We start from the raw sequence: 18,510 nt of genomic DNA, 5'->3' as shown, positions 1-18,510 counted from the left end.
TGATAAGAACAATATGCATTGTTTCGTGCTTGACATGTAATTAAACATCCAGTATCAAGTTGATAAAGTTATCCAAAACGTGATCAGCTTCTGTATAGACTGGCCTACATAGAACGACTACGAGAGGAAGAAATCAAATTACATTATTTTTGGTCGATCTGGGTTCAAAAGCACGCGCCTGAAATAACACAGACACACTGATAAGAAACCTCCGCAAAAAAACTGCGCAACTGTCCGCTTTTGTGAAAGATGGATAAAATGTAAGGAAAATCATATAACTAATACAATAACTAGTGCAAAAATAAAAAGTTAGTAAAGGGCTTCAATGCCTTTTTATATTAGAAAGGAAGACAATGTCGAAATCCTTAAAAAAACACCAAAAAAGAAAAAATATGCGCATCTTGCCTTCAGAAAATTGAAAATTAGTTATATGTTTGAAGAAAAGGCTTACAAATGGAGTATACTCCTTTTATTTGTGTCTACTTTTCTACTTTTGATCACCTTGTATAGTACGTTATGGTATATACCTAAGACTTCGAGTAATAGATACACACTGTGATAAAGTTGAAGAGCTTTTACAAATTGTTCCAAAGGTTTGAACTGATATAGGCTTAGCCGAAAATCGATGCCTTGTGTGACCAAACCTCTTATCGCACTAATAAACACATTTGTACAGATTTACTGACTTAAACGCCGGAGGTATTACCATATACTACTTCATAGATGCGAAATACCTCGCACTGTGCGACACGCGAAGACAACGTTAGAAGGGTTATAGCTGTTTTTAAAGTACTCGTTATTTAGGTTACTGACGGTGTGGTTCTTTAGTAGTAAAAGTATTTCCTATATATACTGCGACTTTCTCGCTATTCATTGCACATATAATAAGTAACAAGAACACCGTCAACTCACAACTGATAGTCGGCAGCGGGAAAGATATATGCGTCATCTGTATCGAACATAAGGTATGTATGCTAGATAGATATGATTTAATTGGGATACGATCAACGATCATTCTATTCTAAAGAAAAAAATCGCCCTATATAGATAGACGAGGAATTCCGTATCTTGTACCGGATGATACTTACAGGCTTTTTAATTCAAGAGTGATGAAAATATCATTAGTCCGATGCCTCATTTAGTTTAAACCATTGATATCATCATATGTGGTGGGATCAAAAGAATACGGGACAAATTAACTGATAATGAATGTGTCCAACGCCAATGGGTCGCATTTAAGTTGTCTGTTCATCTTAGTATATAATCACGAGTATCATTCTTGAAAGTAAAATCTCAATAGGACTCATCATAAGATCTTATTATGACATTCAAAGTCCCAATCGTTTACAATTTGTGATTATGTTTTGTTCACGTCGCCCATTGATACTCGAAAACAGAGTCGATGATGAAGTTTGGCTCCCTGCTATAGCAACCAATACGCTATTGAGAAAGGGAAACTTTATTAGTCATATTCAGATTAGTGCAATTTGCGGGCCTGGAATGTCGCATGCTTGTCATTTCAACTGATCCTTTACGTGAGTTTCTCTCAATTCTGCGAGCCTAACTCTCTAGATAATGAATAAACAGAACAACTTTATGGTAAGTTGATATCTAATGAAATCGGTTTCTTGAATTTATGGAGTTTCTTATGAATAAACAATTTATTCGAATATATAAGAAATGACGATAGACTTAGATAGAGACAGATTTACTCCACAATAAGAGTAGAAGTCATTTGCAACACTTAAATAACAAGCTACTTTTGGAATTTCAGAGGTCGGAATTTTAGTTTTGAACGAACATGAACTCCTCTGTGTCACCTCCGACAACTACCCCTCGTAATCCATACCCAGATGTATGTAAAGATGAAAAATGGTACTATTTCCTTGCATCGGCTGCTATATCTCTATTTGGTGGACTGTTCGTTCTGTTACTCAGTGAATGTCTATACTATCTGTTTCGTAAATCCGCATGCCAGCGCAAGAAAGGAGACAGTGATGACATAAATACATGTACGAAGGGATATTTGAGAGTAATACGAGTGTGTGAGGAACTTGTCGCCTGTCAGAATTTTCTAGGAAAGTCTATGGTAAGTGTTTGTCCATAAAATAAGGACTAGAAGTTGATAAAACTAAATGCAATTTGAAAAGTCGGATTATTTAGTGATTTACTGCATATGCCATACCAAAAGAAAACGCATGCGATTTTCTAGATCGATGTTTGTTAGCCACCTCTGGGGCCGGTTGCTTAAATGTTGGTTAGAGTTAACCAGCGGGTCGACATAGTGACGATTAAAAGTTCATTGTATTTTCTGGTATTTTCCGCCGGTTATCTTTAACCAACTTTTGAGCAACCGGCCCCAAAAATCTGGTATCCACAATTGCGGAGACCCTTGGCTTAGTCGCACTATTAAACATGAATATAGTTCAAACAGTTTTAACATAACGACACTGATTGAAAAAATCTTCGCTGCCCCGAAGTATTGACTAACGCTATTTACTTATGTCATGAAAAACAATTTACTAAAAATCATTGACAGGAAGGAATCCTACTGTAAGGTATGACTGATTAAAAAACACCTTAATATAAACCAAACATAAGCCAATCATTTAGGGGCGAACCTGACCTAAAGATTAGAACCCGACATATTTTGGCATATCATTTAACACCGAAAGCGATCATCGTCAAACATCGCCGAATATATACACGAACTCGCATACCCTTTCAATAATTGATGATAAGTAATCAAATCACTTTATATGTTACTTTCAAAATTTTTGTTTCGTGAGGTGATTTCCCGTGATTGATGACCGTGCAAATATTTTCAGGCGTGTGGCTTAATTCATTTGCATATTTGTTAAGTGTAAGGCTTTCATGAAATATTACCATTAAACTGTCAACAAGGTTCTCAAAATTGCAGTTAAGAAGTTCAACGGAAACAATGGCCGAGACACTTACCCTGGAATTTTATTTTCATTCGTAGAACTTTTCTCATAATAATAATGCGTCCCAAGCAATATATCGAACTCAAAGCCAAGTCGTGCGTTACAACCATTAGATATAAGAAATTATGTTGAATTTACAAAATATCTTCATACATCCCATGATTATAGAAGGATAATTGCGAAGAAAACAAAATGTGTGACGAATTGTTCCTATAAGCAAATTGCATTTATTATCCCTATCATTTCAGACCGTGATCCATGTCCTAAGCAGCGTGGGATCATTTGTAATCTATATTAGGGCGACAACGTTAGCAGAAGGGTAAGTTTGTTTTTAAGAGTTTCGATATCAAGTGCTTGGTGAAAATACATTGTTGACTCGTGCATTCCTTTTACACGAATCAGACGTCATGAATGATGACGTAAATAGAAATAAATATATTAAATATTTGTACATCCAAACGAGAAAATGTCATGAAATATCAGGATAAGTTTATTCGTGAAAGGGAATCGGATAGTGTTGGTGAATTTTCCGTAGAAAGACTTTTTTATCTTACTAAGACCAGAGGAAACTCATGTAGAGAATGAATGATTTTCATATCAACTCTTATGACACCATTCATCCTGGGAATACAACCAAATGGCAATATATAACTTAATTGGATTCCATTGAAGTCACTTTTCAAGCTCAATGGCTCTTCCGGATGGCAACAAATTCATCTATCTGAAAGAATGGCGTCCAATCACTTGATTCTTATGCCATTGATTAATCTAATATGCCAATTTGTCGCAGCACAAAGATATACAAATAATAGAAAAATATCATGCTATGCCTTCATTGTTCTATTATATTAAGAAAGTGCAAAGTTTTATTTACTCGTCAGACATAAAATACTGCGCATTTTATCTCGTTTACCCGATATTCAATTCTTGTCCGCGCCACACTTTGCCTCGCCTAAAATCTTGACTTTTTTTCTGAACACTAATCTCGTGTGCTTCACGTCTATTGTAAATCTAAGTATCCTCGTAGGAAACTCAAATTCCCGGGTCAATATTTGGTTTGAAGTAATGTGTATCACATACCTTCGACTTGACATTGAATATTACATTAAAATGAAGCGTGCTTGTACAAAATCGGGGTTCTCTATTCAATTACATTGTGTGTCTTCAAATATATCTCCCGAGTTAGGTAAACTTAAACATACCTGATATTTATTCAGAATTATCGAGTTGGTTATTCAGAGAACTTGAAAAAGTAAAGGAATTCCGAAACAAAAGAACTGTTATTTATTAGTAACAATAAAAATCGTAAAACCGTTTGATGATTTCCACTTTCTTTATTGTGAATCATTTTCTTGATGTTTCTGATAAATGTGATATCATAGATACGTATTTGTTATACTTTTAGCGAGTATGCAGACTTAGAACGCTGCATCAAATGGTTCAAAGATCCATGGATTTGTACAGACGTCGCATTTAATCTTTACTTCCTTGTACATTTCATAATTCGGGTATGTTGATGACACTTATCTCAGAAGATACGAATTAATGCCACAAAAAAAAAAGAAAAGAAATAAACTAAATTTGATTTCATGTTACACAGTTCATTGCAAGTCGCAGGAAAGCTGTGTCATGGCTGACGACGATGTCCATAATGGATCATTTTACCATCCCACCGATGATTGTGGGGTTCGTACTTGGTCGAGACTGGACAGGTATATTATGTACCCTAAACGAATACCGGACCATCGTTTTGATTCATAAAATCTTTAGTTGGCCACTCAGCCTAAATGTTTTCATTCTATCTCTATCGATAGGGCTTCGTTTTGTCAGGGCTTTCGGGTTGATAAACATAGCCGAATGTCTACAAGCAATCAATCTTATCCGAACTAAGAGGAGTATCCGCATCGCTGAGCTGCTTAGCGTGTTCCTCAGTGTCTGGTTAGTAGGTTCAGGTATCATTCACTTGGTAAGTGTTTTACTTGAAATAGTTGTATTTTCTTTATTGAGAGATGTAAATTGTCGCCAAGAACACGTGTTGCTGCTGTTTAAGGCTGCTTATAAGGATGGCTGCTTTTACAAAATACCCCCATTACATCACAAATCATGATCGTGATATCTATAGATAATCAATTATTTCGTTGATACTTTCTGAAAATTATCTATAGTGTCATTGCTCTAAATATTATAGATTGAGAATCGAGGTGATTTCTGGGCGGCTGAGACCCATTCTCAAGACTGGAGTTTTTTCGAATGTGTCTACTTTCTGTTGGTTACTATGTCGACGGTCGGTTATGGTGATTACTCCAGTAATACCTATCTAGGGCGTCTATTCAGCATCCTTTTCATCATATCAGCTCTGGTAATTATGAATATTTCTCACATAACTCATTGAATTCGTCGAAGATTATTTTTGGTGGTTCGATAGATTCGTGTATACGCATTTCATTTGTTCGGTTTGATCGGTTTTTAGGGTATGTTTGCCAGTTTTATCCCTGAATTAGCTTCCAACATAACCGGAGGAGCCGAAATGTTCTACAAGAGAGCTCGTTTCAACAAAAACTTCGGCGAAAGGTTAGTGTTAATAAAAACATTCACAATTTCTATTATGTGTTTCATGATAAGTTTTTATTTTCATGAAATCCTACACCGTTTTATCCAGGCATATCGTGGTTTGCGGTCACATTAGCGTGCAAACTCTGAAAACATTCATGAAAGATTTGTTACATCAAGACCGAGTTGTCGACAAACATCTGAAAATTGTCGTTCTCGCTGGGTAATGGTTTTCCGATCCGTAAATGAATGGAAGAAAATGTATTATCATTGGGACTCATAACAGTGACGCTTTTCTTTTTCTTCTTTCTAGTTTTACGCCACATATAGAATTGGAAGCTGTGATGAAAAGATATAAATTGAATATGGTGTTCTTACAAGGCACTGTCATGAATGTCAATGACTTGGAACGCGCAAAGGTTCATTTCACCAATTTTCTTTCTAAAACGTTAGCCTATGATATAGACTAATTTTTCCAAAATTACAACACCACAAACACAAAACCACATTCCTTCAAAATTCAGTTTTACGTCACATGATGAATTATCTATATAGATGTCTGATGCCGATGCTTGTATCGTAATGAGTGACAAATACACTAACGACCCAGATGCCGAAGATGCGTCCGCCATTATGAAAGTCATCGCAATCAAAGATTTCGAGTCCGATGTACGCGTTCTGGTCCAGATTCTTCAATATCAAAACAAGGTTTGCACATGTTCTAATATTGTTAGTATCGTTACACATTCAATTAGTTTGAATCAAGTTAATCACATACATCGAAGTTGTAGATCCATTATAGATAAGTAAAATATTTATCACTGAGGAAGTAGTATGTAATAGCGTTTTGGTACCTGTGATAAATGTATACTTTTGATTCTATATGATTAACAGAAAAATGTTTTGTTTACAATGTTTTTGGCGAGTAGGGTTATTTACTGACGATCCCGGGATGGCGACCACAGGATGGCGATATGGCCGTATGTTTATCTGAACTGAAATTGGGCTTCATGGCCCAGAACTGTCTGGCTCCTGGATTCTCAACTCTGCTGGCGAATCTATACACATTGACTTCATATACCGACACCAGTTCCGGAAGTAGATTGGTAATGATTTATAAACCACCCGTCACTACAAAGACAGTACAACTAATCATTTGCTAAATGAAAGATATTGAATGATATTGTTTACGACTTTCAAATTTAGGCCTAGCCTGTCACTACACATCATGCTTCATTTCATTTTTTTTTTCTTTTCATCAGAACTGGTTTTATCGCGATATACCTTTGTAATCATATTTACATTATTGTGTATCGTTTATTGTACATGCAAAATGTTTTGATACCCGGTGAATCACCCTGGCACTCGGCATGCAATCGTTTATTTATAAATCACTTTTAGAATTTTTTTCCATTTACTTATTATCTTACAATTGTCTGAGTATAATCTAAACGGCATCACCTTTTTCTAAATTTCAGCTTTGCCCCAGTGGCTGTAGGTCCAAACATAAACACCACCATCGCTGGCAAGATAACTACAGTCGTAGTGCTGCTTTTGAAATATATACGTCGTATTTTTCTAAGTCCTTTCAAGGAATGACTTTCCATGAAGCTGCTGAGTAAGTCACCACAAACTGATAGATGGCCTATTATCATGGCTTATGATCATGAGTCAAACTCATAAAATACTACTTTCATCTACAGGATTTGTTATAACAAGTTGGATCTGATTTTAATCGCGATTGATGTACTCTGTAAATCTAAATCAAGAGCATCCAAGACTGTCCTCATCAACCCTACAGATGAAGAGACGAATATAATATTAGATACCACACAGGGCTACTTCGTTGCTCAAGACGAGTCTCAAGTTCACAGGTAACGCATAAACTAGTTTCTACGCCTATGGTCGTACTGAGCTCCCTTTCTTGCTCGATTTTTACTAAAGCTAAGTGTTGGCTTAATGTATAATTTTTATGATTACATAGACTGGTATTCATTATTCCGATCAAACGGATAATTTATTCGTGGGAACTAGTAATTCCAGTAATTTCACCTCCAGGGTCTGAGACATTCTATTCGGGCTGTATGGAATATATAAATCATGATTATAATCAGATTGACTTATACGTAGCTATTCTGAAATTCGTGTGCGTTGAATTCCACTAAATATACTAACTCCAACCTTGGACTTTCGATTAAGAGTCTACGTATACTCCAAATTTATATCATTATTATATGTAATGTCCATTGTTTTATGATGTTCTATCGGGCTTTTTTTCAGGGTTTTGTTTTACTGTTCATCTTGTCATAAGAATGTACGTCATCACACCGATATAGGACCATGTAGATGCAAGGGAATTCACATGGGTAATTTCGAAAGTTTAGTTAATAACAATCGAATCAATTAAAGAATAGTCTTACTCTGGATATTGACCCTTCCCGGAATTATGGTTACTTGTTAAAGTTCCTCAATGACTTGCCTTGATTCATAGTGTCATATAGAGGCTTTTATGAAGGCAGCCTTTTTCCGGGGAATCATGTATGTTATTAACATTTATCGTTGGTTTATCGTTTATCTGAAGGTTCGAAAGGTGGCAACCGTCACCAACACGATATGTATATCCTTGGAGAGGAGCATTATAAAGCACGAGATGAAGACACTGGAGTCATCACTAAAAGTATAGTAGTTCACGATGAGCTGAGGTAAGTTTTCATTCTAACTTACACAATTCCTTCCATTTTCAGAAAATTTGTGTCGGTCGTTTGCTCAACTAACTCGCCCATTTCGAAAGAGTAATCGTTTGCGATGATAACTGAACGCATGCATTTTAAACAGAATTCACCATTTTAATCTTGACTATCGTATCTTACACATCCGTACGCCTCTAAATAATGTAAATAATTTTGCTAAGCTTGTAGTTGTTTTCTAAAGATGTATTTTGTATATTCGCACATTCAGTCCGCCTCGTCTCTATTCACGTAATATTCAAGGGTACGTGTTTTTCTTTAATACCAAACTCTCAGTATGTCGGTAAACCTAAGACGAACTGTCGCCTCGTATCAACGTTATACCCTTACCTCGGCATGGTGGCAGAGCTTCAAAATGATTCAAATTTATAGGTGACATATTAAACTCGATCTGAAATCAATAAGGGGCCTATGTCATTCCCGATTCGGTGTTCGGGATTTTCTACAATTTGGAGCTCAGTCCTAAAAATTGTCTATTCATTTTCCTTTGATGTCTACCCCTCTATACTACTCTATCTATCTTTAGTTTATCTTAACCGATTCATTCATTCGAATTGAAACTCAACCTGCAGCTTGCTTGATACGATTATTGTATTATACTCTAACCTCAGCTTATCATAACGCAATCTATGCAAGTTTCAGCGACGACGGAGAAAAGAAAGCCTCGGCATCACCTCACTTCCCAGTGAAAATCTACCCTACCCCTGCAGAAAAATTTACTGCACGAGCAAAAAATTTGTTACCCTTGGCAGGAGAATTCCGCTTTTTCACCTCGTGAGTACTCCTATACCACCACCTTCGCTTATTTCCTTAATTAAAAAAAAAACATCACGAAACTCCTTTGTAGGCATGGCTGTAGCTTTCTTGCTTGATTATCCCTTAAATGTTACGACTATAACTGCTTTGATAATCATTCATAATCATTGCTTTTTGATTACTGGGTGTTGGATTCAAACTCGACTATACAAATATGATATCAAAATCGTAAAATTCAAATTGAAGCCATTAATCATATTATTTTACGCAAACCTGTGATTACAACCTCATTGAAATGGATGTGATGAAATTTTCAGTCGTCCCAAACTTGATGAACTGAATTCTAACTCGTCTGAGAGTGGTTATTATGAGTAAGTATGTATTGCGAAATCGTCAAATTGTGAGTTTTTGCAAGTCCACCTCATCATTATAAAGAGAGGAGAATTAGCTTTATGTGTCTAAACTGAAGATGAAGATATTGATTTTCATATTGATAGTATCATGCTTACGAACCAGAAAGGAAAATGAAATTTTCAGATTCATTGCTTCAAAATTGGCATAAAGCTTTGTCTCCAGATAACATTATCATTCTATTACGTGATTTCCTCAAAATTCCAAATATCACGGGCTTCAACGAAACTTTTACTTACCATTACAGTCTCGCTATTGGGCTCCAGGTAAATAGTATGCGTGCATTTCAAAAATGTTTGTCATTAACAGTGGAACTTCATATCGCACATTTCATAGAATTCAAATTGTTTTTGATTTTTTTTTGTGCGAGTGATGTTTAGCTAGTTGCTTCATTTCTAATTCATGCGGCCGTCGTTTGTTATAGTGTTGGTTGAATTATTTTTGTAGTATGAACAGAAGGGTAGCAGTTGACTAACTCTATCAGAGACCGCAAGTGCCCCTTACCAAATGCTCTTTCTTGCAACATTCATCCAACGATAGAAGTTCTCATCATATGTCGATTAAAAATTCATATTCAGTTTATTCTATCCCTAGTTGTTACACTATTCTGCATAATTTGATCAAGAAGTATTACCCGAGTATTTCTAACGTGTTTCAATATTCACCACCATTCTCTTGCAGTAACCTGCCGAGTCCGGTTGAAACGATTGATTCTGAAGCATCAGCGAATTTATCCCAGTACGACTCAACCGGACTTTTCCATTGGTGTCCCGATCAAGATATGATGTCCGTTGTTCTAGTACGTGTAATCAACGTATCCGCTTTAATTTCCTCTTATACTGATTGATTTATGCCTTATATAAGCATGAACACTAAATTGACATTATTCACTCGATGTTCTTTTAAAAAGTTTTAAGGTAGACTTTTGAATGATTGAAAATCCAAAAAAAAATCAAACTGTTCTTTTGATTTTCCCTATATTTTCATCGTGTTTCACCATTCACGCATATATTTTCAGACTTATGCCGAGAGCCAAGCGAAAAATTTCAAAAATCACGTTGTGTTGTGCTTGTTTACGGACGAGTCGTCGCCTCTAATTGGTCTGTGTAGTTTTATTTTACCACTCAGATCGGCTACAATACCTACAAACGAAATACAACCAGTGGTCATCATCGCTAATCTCGAATATATGGCCAGAGAATGGACGAACATAATGAATTTTCCAGACATCTACATTCTGTCTGTAAGTTCAAATTTACTAGATACTTTCTGTAGTACGTGTATTTTTTCTATGAGAATATTTCTGGACGATTATATTTTGTAAATACATCATTTAAGATATTACGAATTAATGGGTGTTTTTATGGATGCATCGTGGTGGCTCGAATTTAAAGCTAGATAATTTGAAAATTGCTGCTACCACTGAAAAAATGGATAGCATTACTTTTCAGCACAGGTCAACTCCAACTCGCAGTCTGACAGTTGTGAGTTACATTTGACTCGGGAGTCAAGATAGTTCACATTCTTTTCATTCAACCATTGAGTCGAATCTTACTCACATGGAACTATGAATTGATGTTGCGCAATTTTTAATGAACAAATGTTATCATTTTTGTGAATTTACACGTGAATGGATTTTGTTTGATTGTTATTGTTAGACTGGAACAGGAAAAGCCACCATGCAGGTAAAGCTTAGCATGGACCAGTATCATTACTACTACAGAGTATTTCCTCTTGTAGTTTCTTGTTTTTATGATCAATAATCTATAATTACCAATAATTACGTTACATACTACGGCGGAGGTTAGAGAAATATCTTTCTAACACCTCCATAATCAACATAGTGTTAAATAATCCGAAGAGCTTTAAAAACGCGGCCTCATCAATCGTTTAATCGGGTTGTTTACCTGGAACCACATTCTGAGAATATTTGCAACAATCATAAGAAACACTTCATTTGTTGATTTCATTGATAAAATCTTATGTTTGTAAATCGAGATTTTGTGGCTTCGGTGCAGCTCTTCTATTTCATTTTTCAATACGTTGATTGATATTTACGGGTTTTGGTGTTGAGCTCTTTCAGTCAGTAACATTCTACCGAATTGTTTTTACGGACTAAACTTATTTTCATTCACAATTTGCCGACTAAACTATTAATATTTTCCAAGTGAATAATAGTTCATATAAAGAAATATCATTTACAAACTAACGATATAAGTAACGAAATTAACATTGCTTGTATATAGCTGGAAATTCGTGCGTGAATTTTAGTATGATTCGCATTTTGTTGCTTGCATTGGCATGTTCCATTCTTCCTTCTTTGAAGATACCCAGCCCAAACCCTACCCTCCTTACCCGTTGCCTCGGGCACGTTGCACACTTGTTATCCCCGGAAAAAATCAAAGGTTTTGGTTATCGAGTCTCCGCTGCACTGTTCATATTCATATTTCTGGGTACAGATTTACTGGAAACATCTTGATAATGAATTCATCAGTGACGATGACACAGATTGCGGCGCGTCATTAAGTTGAACCGAGAAAGATACAGATTTAAAAAACAATTCAATATTTGAACAGAACAAAAGATGTATTGATCTAAGACCAGTCATCTTATATCGGAAATAACGTGTGCGATATGTATATTCATTGATATATAATCCGATAACAAAACGATGCATTACAGACGACAGCGCCGTTGGATGCAAAATCTAGCACAGTCATTTGTGCTGTTTATCCAAATAATCAGGTAACATATACAACAGCCTTTGTAATATTCTTGGAATCATTCTACACGTGTCCCTGCTTAACGATATATCAAAATTGTCTAAGATTTTGCGAAATCTCTCTCGGGTACAACTTGACTTGATGTTTTAACCTTACTACGAGTTTTCTTAAAAAAATATTAAAGAATAAACTTCTTTATCTACGTGTTTATACATGTACCACCTAATTGTACTGTGCTTACGAAATGTCTTTGTTTGACTGCTTCGTTTTGCTGGACCTAATGATTACGCATTTCTAGATGCTGGCTACGCCCTAAATTACTGATAAGACATCTCCGCTTCGCTTGTGCTGGTATAGTAGATATCATATCGCTTTCCGCTACCTCGCCGCGCTGGGGCCCTGGTAATCGAGCTTTTCCTGTGACAGATAACCACCTCAATAAATCTTATTTATCATGCGAAATTGTCACTATTAGATCGAATATATATTCACTGCTTGAAAAAATGTAAATACCAGATTAATGATAATGTGCACAATATATACTGAAATTCATTCAAGTCTTACGTCGTTAACAACTTAAAAAACAGGAAGTTACCATAACTTTTTATTAGCTGTTAATCTTAAGAATTTCTAACAAATGATTTGCTATTTTGGCAACACGGTAACCTGAAAATAATTCAACCCATTCGATATTTTGACAGGGTGGTTTCGTAGACAGGTTTTAGAATACCCCTGTCTACAAAGCTGGACCCTTGTTTGTTTCGCATAGGCTGAATGTTTTCTTCTAACCAAATTACCCAGAAAAAAGGTGGTGGATATTCTATGCATGATTAGCTTAACGTCGTATTTTTGTTATATGTCGTTCTAACAGGAGACAATAGGTGTCGCTAATCATCAATTAAACACACACGGTGGATTTAAGGTAATCAATCCCTTCGATGTTAAATCGTACTCTCACGTGCCAGAGCCTGCAATCGGTGCGATGTTACCCCGACACGCGGTGACACATTTCAAACATGCGATTGGTTCATCTGAGATGTAGAAATAAGCCTCTGACCCATCAGTGCTCCATCAAATTCTTTCAAATGAGATAGTGAACCCACATTCTCGGCAAATCTTCATCAATTCGATTTGGTCATCTCATTTAAAACACTGATTTCGACCTATTTGTAAAATACTAATTTATCACCCTCTCAGTAAGTACTAGTACTTGAAAAAAATTGAAACGGTGAATTGAAAAAACCATCGATGAACCTCGGGCTGAGCATCACATCGCATTGAGAACCACTTCCTCCCATCACACACATCCTCGATATATAAATATATAATTGAATTGAACATGCACGTGTGACTCAAAAAATCATTATGATGTATATATACCTACATATGATTTGTATATAATGCACCAAATCAGTAATTAGAATATGCACGCCAACTCTACCCTCACAGTACCCACTTATGTAAGTAAGCACTCCATCCCTATATATTTCAAGATACAAAGATTTCCCATTTTTTCTTCTTTACTCCCTGTGTACAATGCATTTCAAAATGCGACCATTCTTAATGAATATTTGAATTGAGATTTGAGATATTTGAATTAATTGTGACAATTGAAACGAAGATCGTTTTAGCCGAATTACTTTCATCTTTGTCAGATTCGTTTCCCGGTTATATCGGTTTCGACATTTCTGACATTACCCTGACTTTAAATGCCAATAACCGCACCTTATCACACAGTGTGCATTATTCGTATTTTGAATATTTCATGAGCATTCCTGAACATATCAGGAATATCCGTTCTTAACGTCAGTCAATTTTGTACACAAACTTTTGATCCGGTGAAGCATGCCCTTGTTGAGTTTTTATTTCCTAAAGTAGTCTTTTTTCTCGAATATGTTCTAAACTGAAACTATACGTTTTCTCCATTAAATAAACATTTGATTTTGGAATAATGAAAGGTTTATCATTGACTATTTTACGGACGGTTCGGGCTTGGTTTTCTTACAGGGAAGTCCTTTGAGTAGGGCGTATTTAAGAGCAGCTAATATTTTCCAATGTGGTATGTGTGTGATATTAGCGGGAAGTAATCAGAAACAAGGTGAAGATCAACACCTTTCCGACAAGGAAGCGATTCTATGTACGCTGAACATTAAAACTACTCCGAAGGATGTCCAAAGTAAGAAAATACTTTGATTATTTGGTTACCTCTATACACCGTTTTAGAAAAGATAGAATATAGTATTTTTCATTTCTATTCTATAGCGATTCACGAAGATGACAACAGCGAAAGGCCTGGCGAACTTGTACCAACGATTACGGAATTAAGTAAGTCCAAGATCGATGTTATTTCCTCAAATAATGTTAGAGCTAATCCGACGTTATCTGTGCAATCAATGTGGAAATGGTCTCAGTGATTGCGCAGCGTATTTAGATCGTACTTTGAGGTCCTGAGCATTTCAAATGATTTAGATAGCATACGTATTTTTCTATTTTAGATGTAGATAGTAACGTCCAGTACCTGGATCAGGATGATGATACCGAGAATGTCGAGATATTCATGTCTCAACCGTACGCATGTGGTCGTGTATTCACGCTATCCCTTCTTGATTCGCTCATGAGCACGGTACGTGTAAAAAGGCAAGCGTGAGGATTCTTATCAGAAGAAGTGCTACGAATTGCTTAGATTGCGTTATTATATACACTATAGAACGGAATATTCTGTATCACTTCGTGTATCGTAAGAGGTTGAAAATATACCGAGAGGTCTTGTCTGTATTCTAATGGGTTTGTCGATGTTTTGTAGTCATACCACAGCGACGGCGCTTTGGCGTTCATCCGTGCCTTCATAACGGGAGGTGTTACCACTCAGATCGAGCAGATATTCGCGGAAGGATGTGGTCTGTACGGTGGAGAAAAGGGCGCCAAGCCAAAAACCACCGGCTGCAGAAACGTCCTTTTAGATCTGAAAGATTCCATATTTTCTGACTTCAATGTAAGGTTACCCATATGAAAAAAGACAGATTTATGTCTATTCGAATGAAGCTATCACTCATATAAGCTGACGCTTCTAAATGGTAACCTTTCTATTATATCGTGCCTGATCCATTCAACGCTTTTTCAGCAAGGAGCTACATTTGGCGATTTGTTCAACTACGCTCTGAATCGAAAAGGCGTGATAACGATGGGCCTTTTCCGACTGTTGGATCCAAATTCAACAAATAACAGACGCTACGTTATCACTAATCCTGAGAAACTGTTCAAAGTGCTACCTACCGATAAGGTATAGTAAAGAGCAGAAACTAATGATTCTCATTCGATACGAATTTGCCCATGAACTTGAGTCGAACTCAAATCATTGTTTGGATTGTTCTTGATTTTGTAGGTTTTCTGCATAAAACCGATGTATCCACCGAAAAAACCGAAATTCAGTCGTGTAGGAATGGATACCGTGACATAGATTTGATTAGTGATTTACCTCAGGTTTTTCGAGGGTAAACAACGAAAGATAATTTATTCACCAGAAAAATCCGAATCAGAATTCTATGTTATTAGCAGCGAACAGCATGAATTCTAGGCACCCAGCCGCCGGGATATCGTGAGTTGTTTTATCGAAGTTGTTGGAAGTCTAGCGTTAGACGATTTTATCTGAAATGGTTTTAATTGTCATTCGTAGTGACTATCGTCCGGGATTCCGAACATAAACTATCTCTCAATCATTTTAAATGTATTTACAAACGCTGATCAGATGGAAGGATAATATGCGTTTAAACATCCCCTCCGCTGTCAGCAGAATGATTTTTTAGATCTGAATCGGTTTTAGATTACTTGATAATACTGTGGTTATCGGAATATTCCAATATCAGGAGCTGTGGCCAAATCAAGCCAACTCAGGTGTCTTCATTGGTCGATTTGATGGGTCACATGACAAAATGAACCAATTGGAGCTCTATCATTTCCGTGTAGGGTCTTAAATTTCCAGTCCATGATCGATAAAGATAACTTAGATTATTGTATAGTACTACTGATTTATCTTTGTACATATAGAAAATCTTATTTTTACGTAATTGAACTGTTGTCTTTTAATCTACTGTCATCCGGCCTTTAAGTAATTATTCTGATTATTTTAACGAAACTTATTATGTAAAGACAAATTAATTCATTTTCTATTGTTTCTTATTCTATAGAAGTTTCGGAGAATTTCTCATCATCTATGGCAATGTATATACTCTGTTTTAATATTGTTTTTTTCTAAAAGCCACAATCTATGAATGGTATGTTAATTGATTTTAATGCCAGTTTTTTTCATGTTTTACATCATCTGCACTTTTATTTCCATTTTCCATTAGTTTATGGCTTGTAGTTATTTAATTTTTACTGAAAAACTCGAGAGAACGTGAGGAACTGCAATGATATATACATAGCATGTCTCATATTTGAGTGACATTAAGTCTGAAAATTAGGTTACTCCTTAATTGTTTCGTAATCTCAAAAATGCACCAATCCTTCATTCAACGAAAAATCCCATACCGTACCATACATTTCTGATTGATGCTTTTTGAAATGAAAATATAATGTAAATACAATATTGTGCTAATCATTAAATCATTTTTATCGAAAAAGAAAGTCACGTTTTGCTTTTCTTGTATTGCATCGACGGCAAATCTTCAATCACGAATTGCTTGATTTACTTTTCCTATACATGCAAATCATAGCCACGACTCGTGTCAGGGAAGGAATATCATAACCAATATGTACTTATGAATTCAAAAACAACTTGCATTTGATTTTATGTAAGAACGTGCCGGGAATGATATACAGCATTGACAACACCAATCAACCTAAATCTTCTATCTGGCGTCAAAAATAATCGAAAACGGCTAAATTCATTTAACATGAAACGAATGCTGCGTGATGCGAGATGAAAAATGTTCCTCTTAAAACCATTAAACGTGCGCAACAAGAGGATAAATTCTATCCCTGGCTTTTTATCAGACTGAGGCATGTAATGCGATACTCGTGCGCACGATCATCGATGCACGTCGCTATCTGTTCAGCAAACGTCAAATTACACCAATATCCATCGCTACCACAAAGCCACAAGACAATGCGTTGTTTGGCTATTATATATTCATTCTCCGTTGGCAGTAAAACGTATCTTTTTTAATGGATACTTGATTTTTTGATGCCGTAAAAACCTTAACAATAATGTTTATTGACACCTAGTATGAGTTATTTGAAGGGGTTCTGTGCGCTACATCATCAATATTGACGTTTCAAAATAACATGTAATGTAATGTAATGTACATGTAATTAGATATATTTCATAACTCATATCAGAAATACATACAGATGATTATGTATTTAATTATTAATCATATTCGTTGAGAGGATGTGAACTACGTCATCAATATATCGGGGCTAGACTGGTTGCCGGTCAATTCGATCATTCAAATACAAAATAAATTTATTGACCCTTAATATCATATAATTCATATCATATTATCCATTGTCGACAATATCAAGCAATAAATGTGTTATTTCTCAAGGCCTCAATAATCTTTCAAGTTAGTTGTTATCGATATATTCAAATCCAAGCTTGTGTGTGTATGAAATATCAATTTAACTTTTTTGATGTGTGTTATTTTTCAAGACGTCAATAAACTTTCAAGTTAGTTTCCTTGTTGATATGAGTTGGCGATCTTCTTGTTACAGAGACTAACAAATTTGCATTTAATTGATGAAATTATCTACGACGTCAAAATTTTACAAGAAGTAATCAATCAGAGTTCATTATCGACGTAATGATGTATCGCGTGGTTATATTTTCATTTCGTAGCAAACAGTGATTGATGGTGAAATTAATGCGTAAAATCGGGGCATTTTTTGTAAATATTATCCTAGGCGATCTTCTTCGTGAATATGAAAGCGAATGGCTCATGTTATATTCATTTTATATATACTTGTTAATTCTCGATGAAGCAAGTTCTTGAAATATACCTGACCGCTGGCTTGTCGGGATTTGCGGGCGACTTGACTGTGATCATTTTAGAATCATCTCTTGTCTATTCCGCCGCAGGTTTTATTTCTATTTTTTTGCTATTTCCAGTAAAGCCTTCATACATCGAAGCACAAACACAGCATGGGACTTGGATCTTTGCTATATTCCATTTGTTTAATTAAGCAAACATACGGTGGGCTGTATTTGTAAATACAGCTGAATTATGCCATTCGTAATACGAACATTCATATAAAATCAAAATCAATGGTTTAAAAGCCAATTCTGACACAATGTCTACAGTAGTAGTTAACGTCCTTCATAGTAAACAAAAATATTTGGGCTCGCTTGTACGTATATCGATTTAATCCAATATCTGTGGT

General features: G+C 35.8%; 1 protein-coding gene across 5 annotated transcripts; it reads left to right on the top strand.

Annotated features, from left to right (window-relative positions):
• The first annotated feature begins 797 nt into the window (after positions 1–797).
• LOC141898822 (calcium-activated potassium channel subunit alpha-1a-like) lies at positions 798–16,755 on the top strand. 5 transcript variants are annotated; one of them, XM_074784942.1, is made up of 28 exons: positions 798–965; positions 1,775–2,089; positions 3,194–3,264; positions 4,351–4,453; positions 4,546–4,657; positions 4,760–4,911; positions 5,134–5,304; positions 5,416–5,516; positions 5,605–5,718; positions 5,809–5,914; positions 6,051–6,203; positions 6,425–6,601; positions 6,974–7,113; positions 7,199–7,369; positions 7,776–7,861; positions 8,077–8,197; positions 8,879–9,016; positions 9,316–9,369; positions 10,091–10,208; positions 10,428–10,652; positions 11,068–11,094; positions 13,004–13,054; positions 14,140–14,308; positions 14,395–14,457; positions 14,628–14,755; positions 14,936–15,124; positions 15,254–15,412; positions 15,515–16,755. In XM_074784942.1, exons 2-28 carry the CDS (start codon positions 1,802–1,804, stop codon positions 15,587–15,589), a joined length of 3,462 nt encoding a protein of 1,153 aa, XP_074641043.1. In that variant the 5' UTR covers positions 798–965; positions 1,775–1,801; the 3' UTR covers positions 15,590–16,755. The 5 variants fall into 5 exon arrangements, with proteins under 5 accessions (XP_074641043.1, XP_074641059.1, XP_074641076.1 ...); XM_074784958.1 differs by lacking the exon at positions 8,879–9,016 and adding an exon at positions 8,454–8,486; XM_074784975.1 differs by lacking the exons at positions 8,879–9,016; positions 9,316–9,369 and adding an exon at positions 8,454–8,486.
• The last annotated feature ends 1,755 nt before the right edge of the window (positions 16,756–18,510 follow it).

Source organism: Tubulanus polymorphus, chromosome 1 (genome assembly GCF_964204645.1).
Source record: "Tubulanus polymorphus chromosome 1, tnTubPoly1.2, whole genome shotgun sequence".
Lineage (NCBI taxonomy): Eukaryota > Metazoa > Nemertea > Palaeonemertea > Tubulaniformes > Tubulanidae > Tubulanus > Tubulanus polymorphus.
The sequence above is the reverse complement of the archived record's forward strand: the minus strand, read 5'-3'. Positions and strand labels throughout refer to the sequence as shown.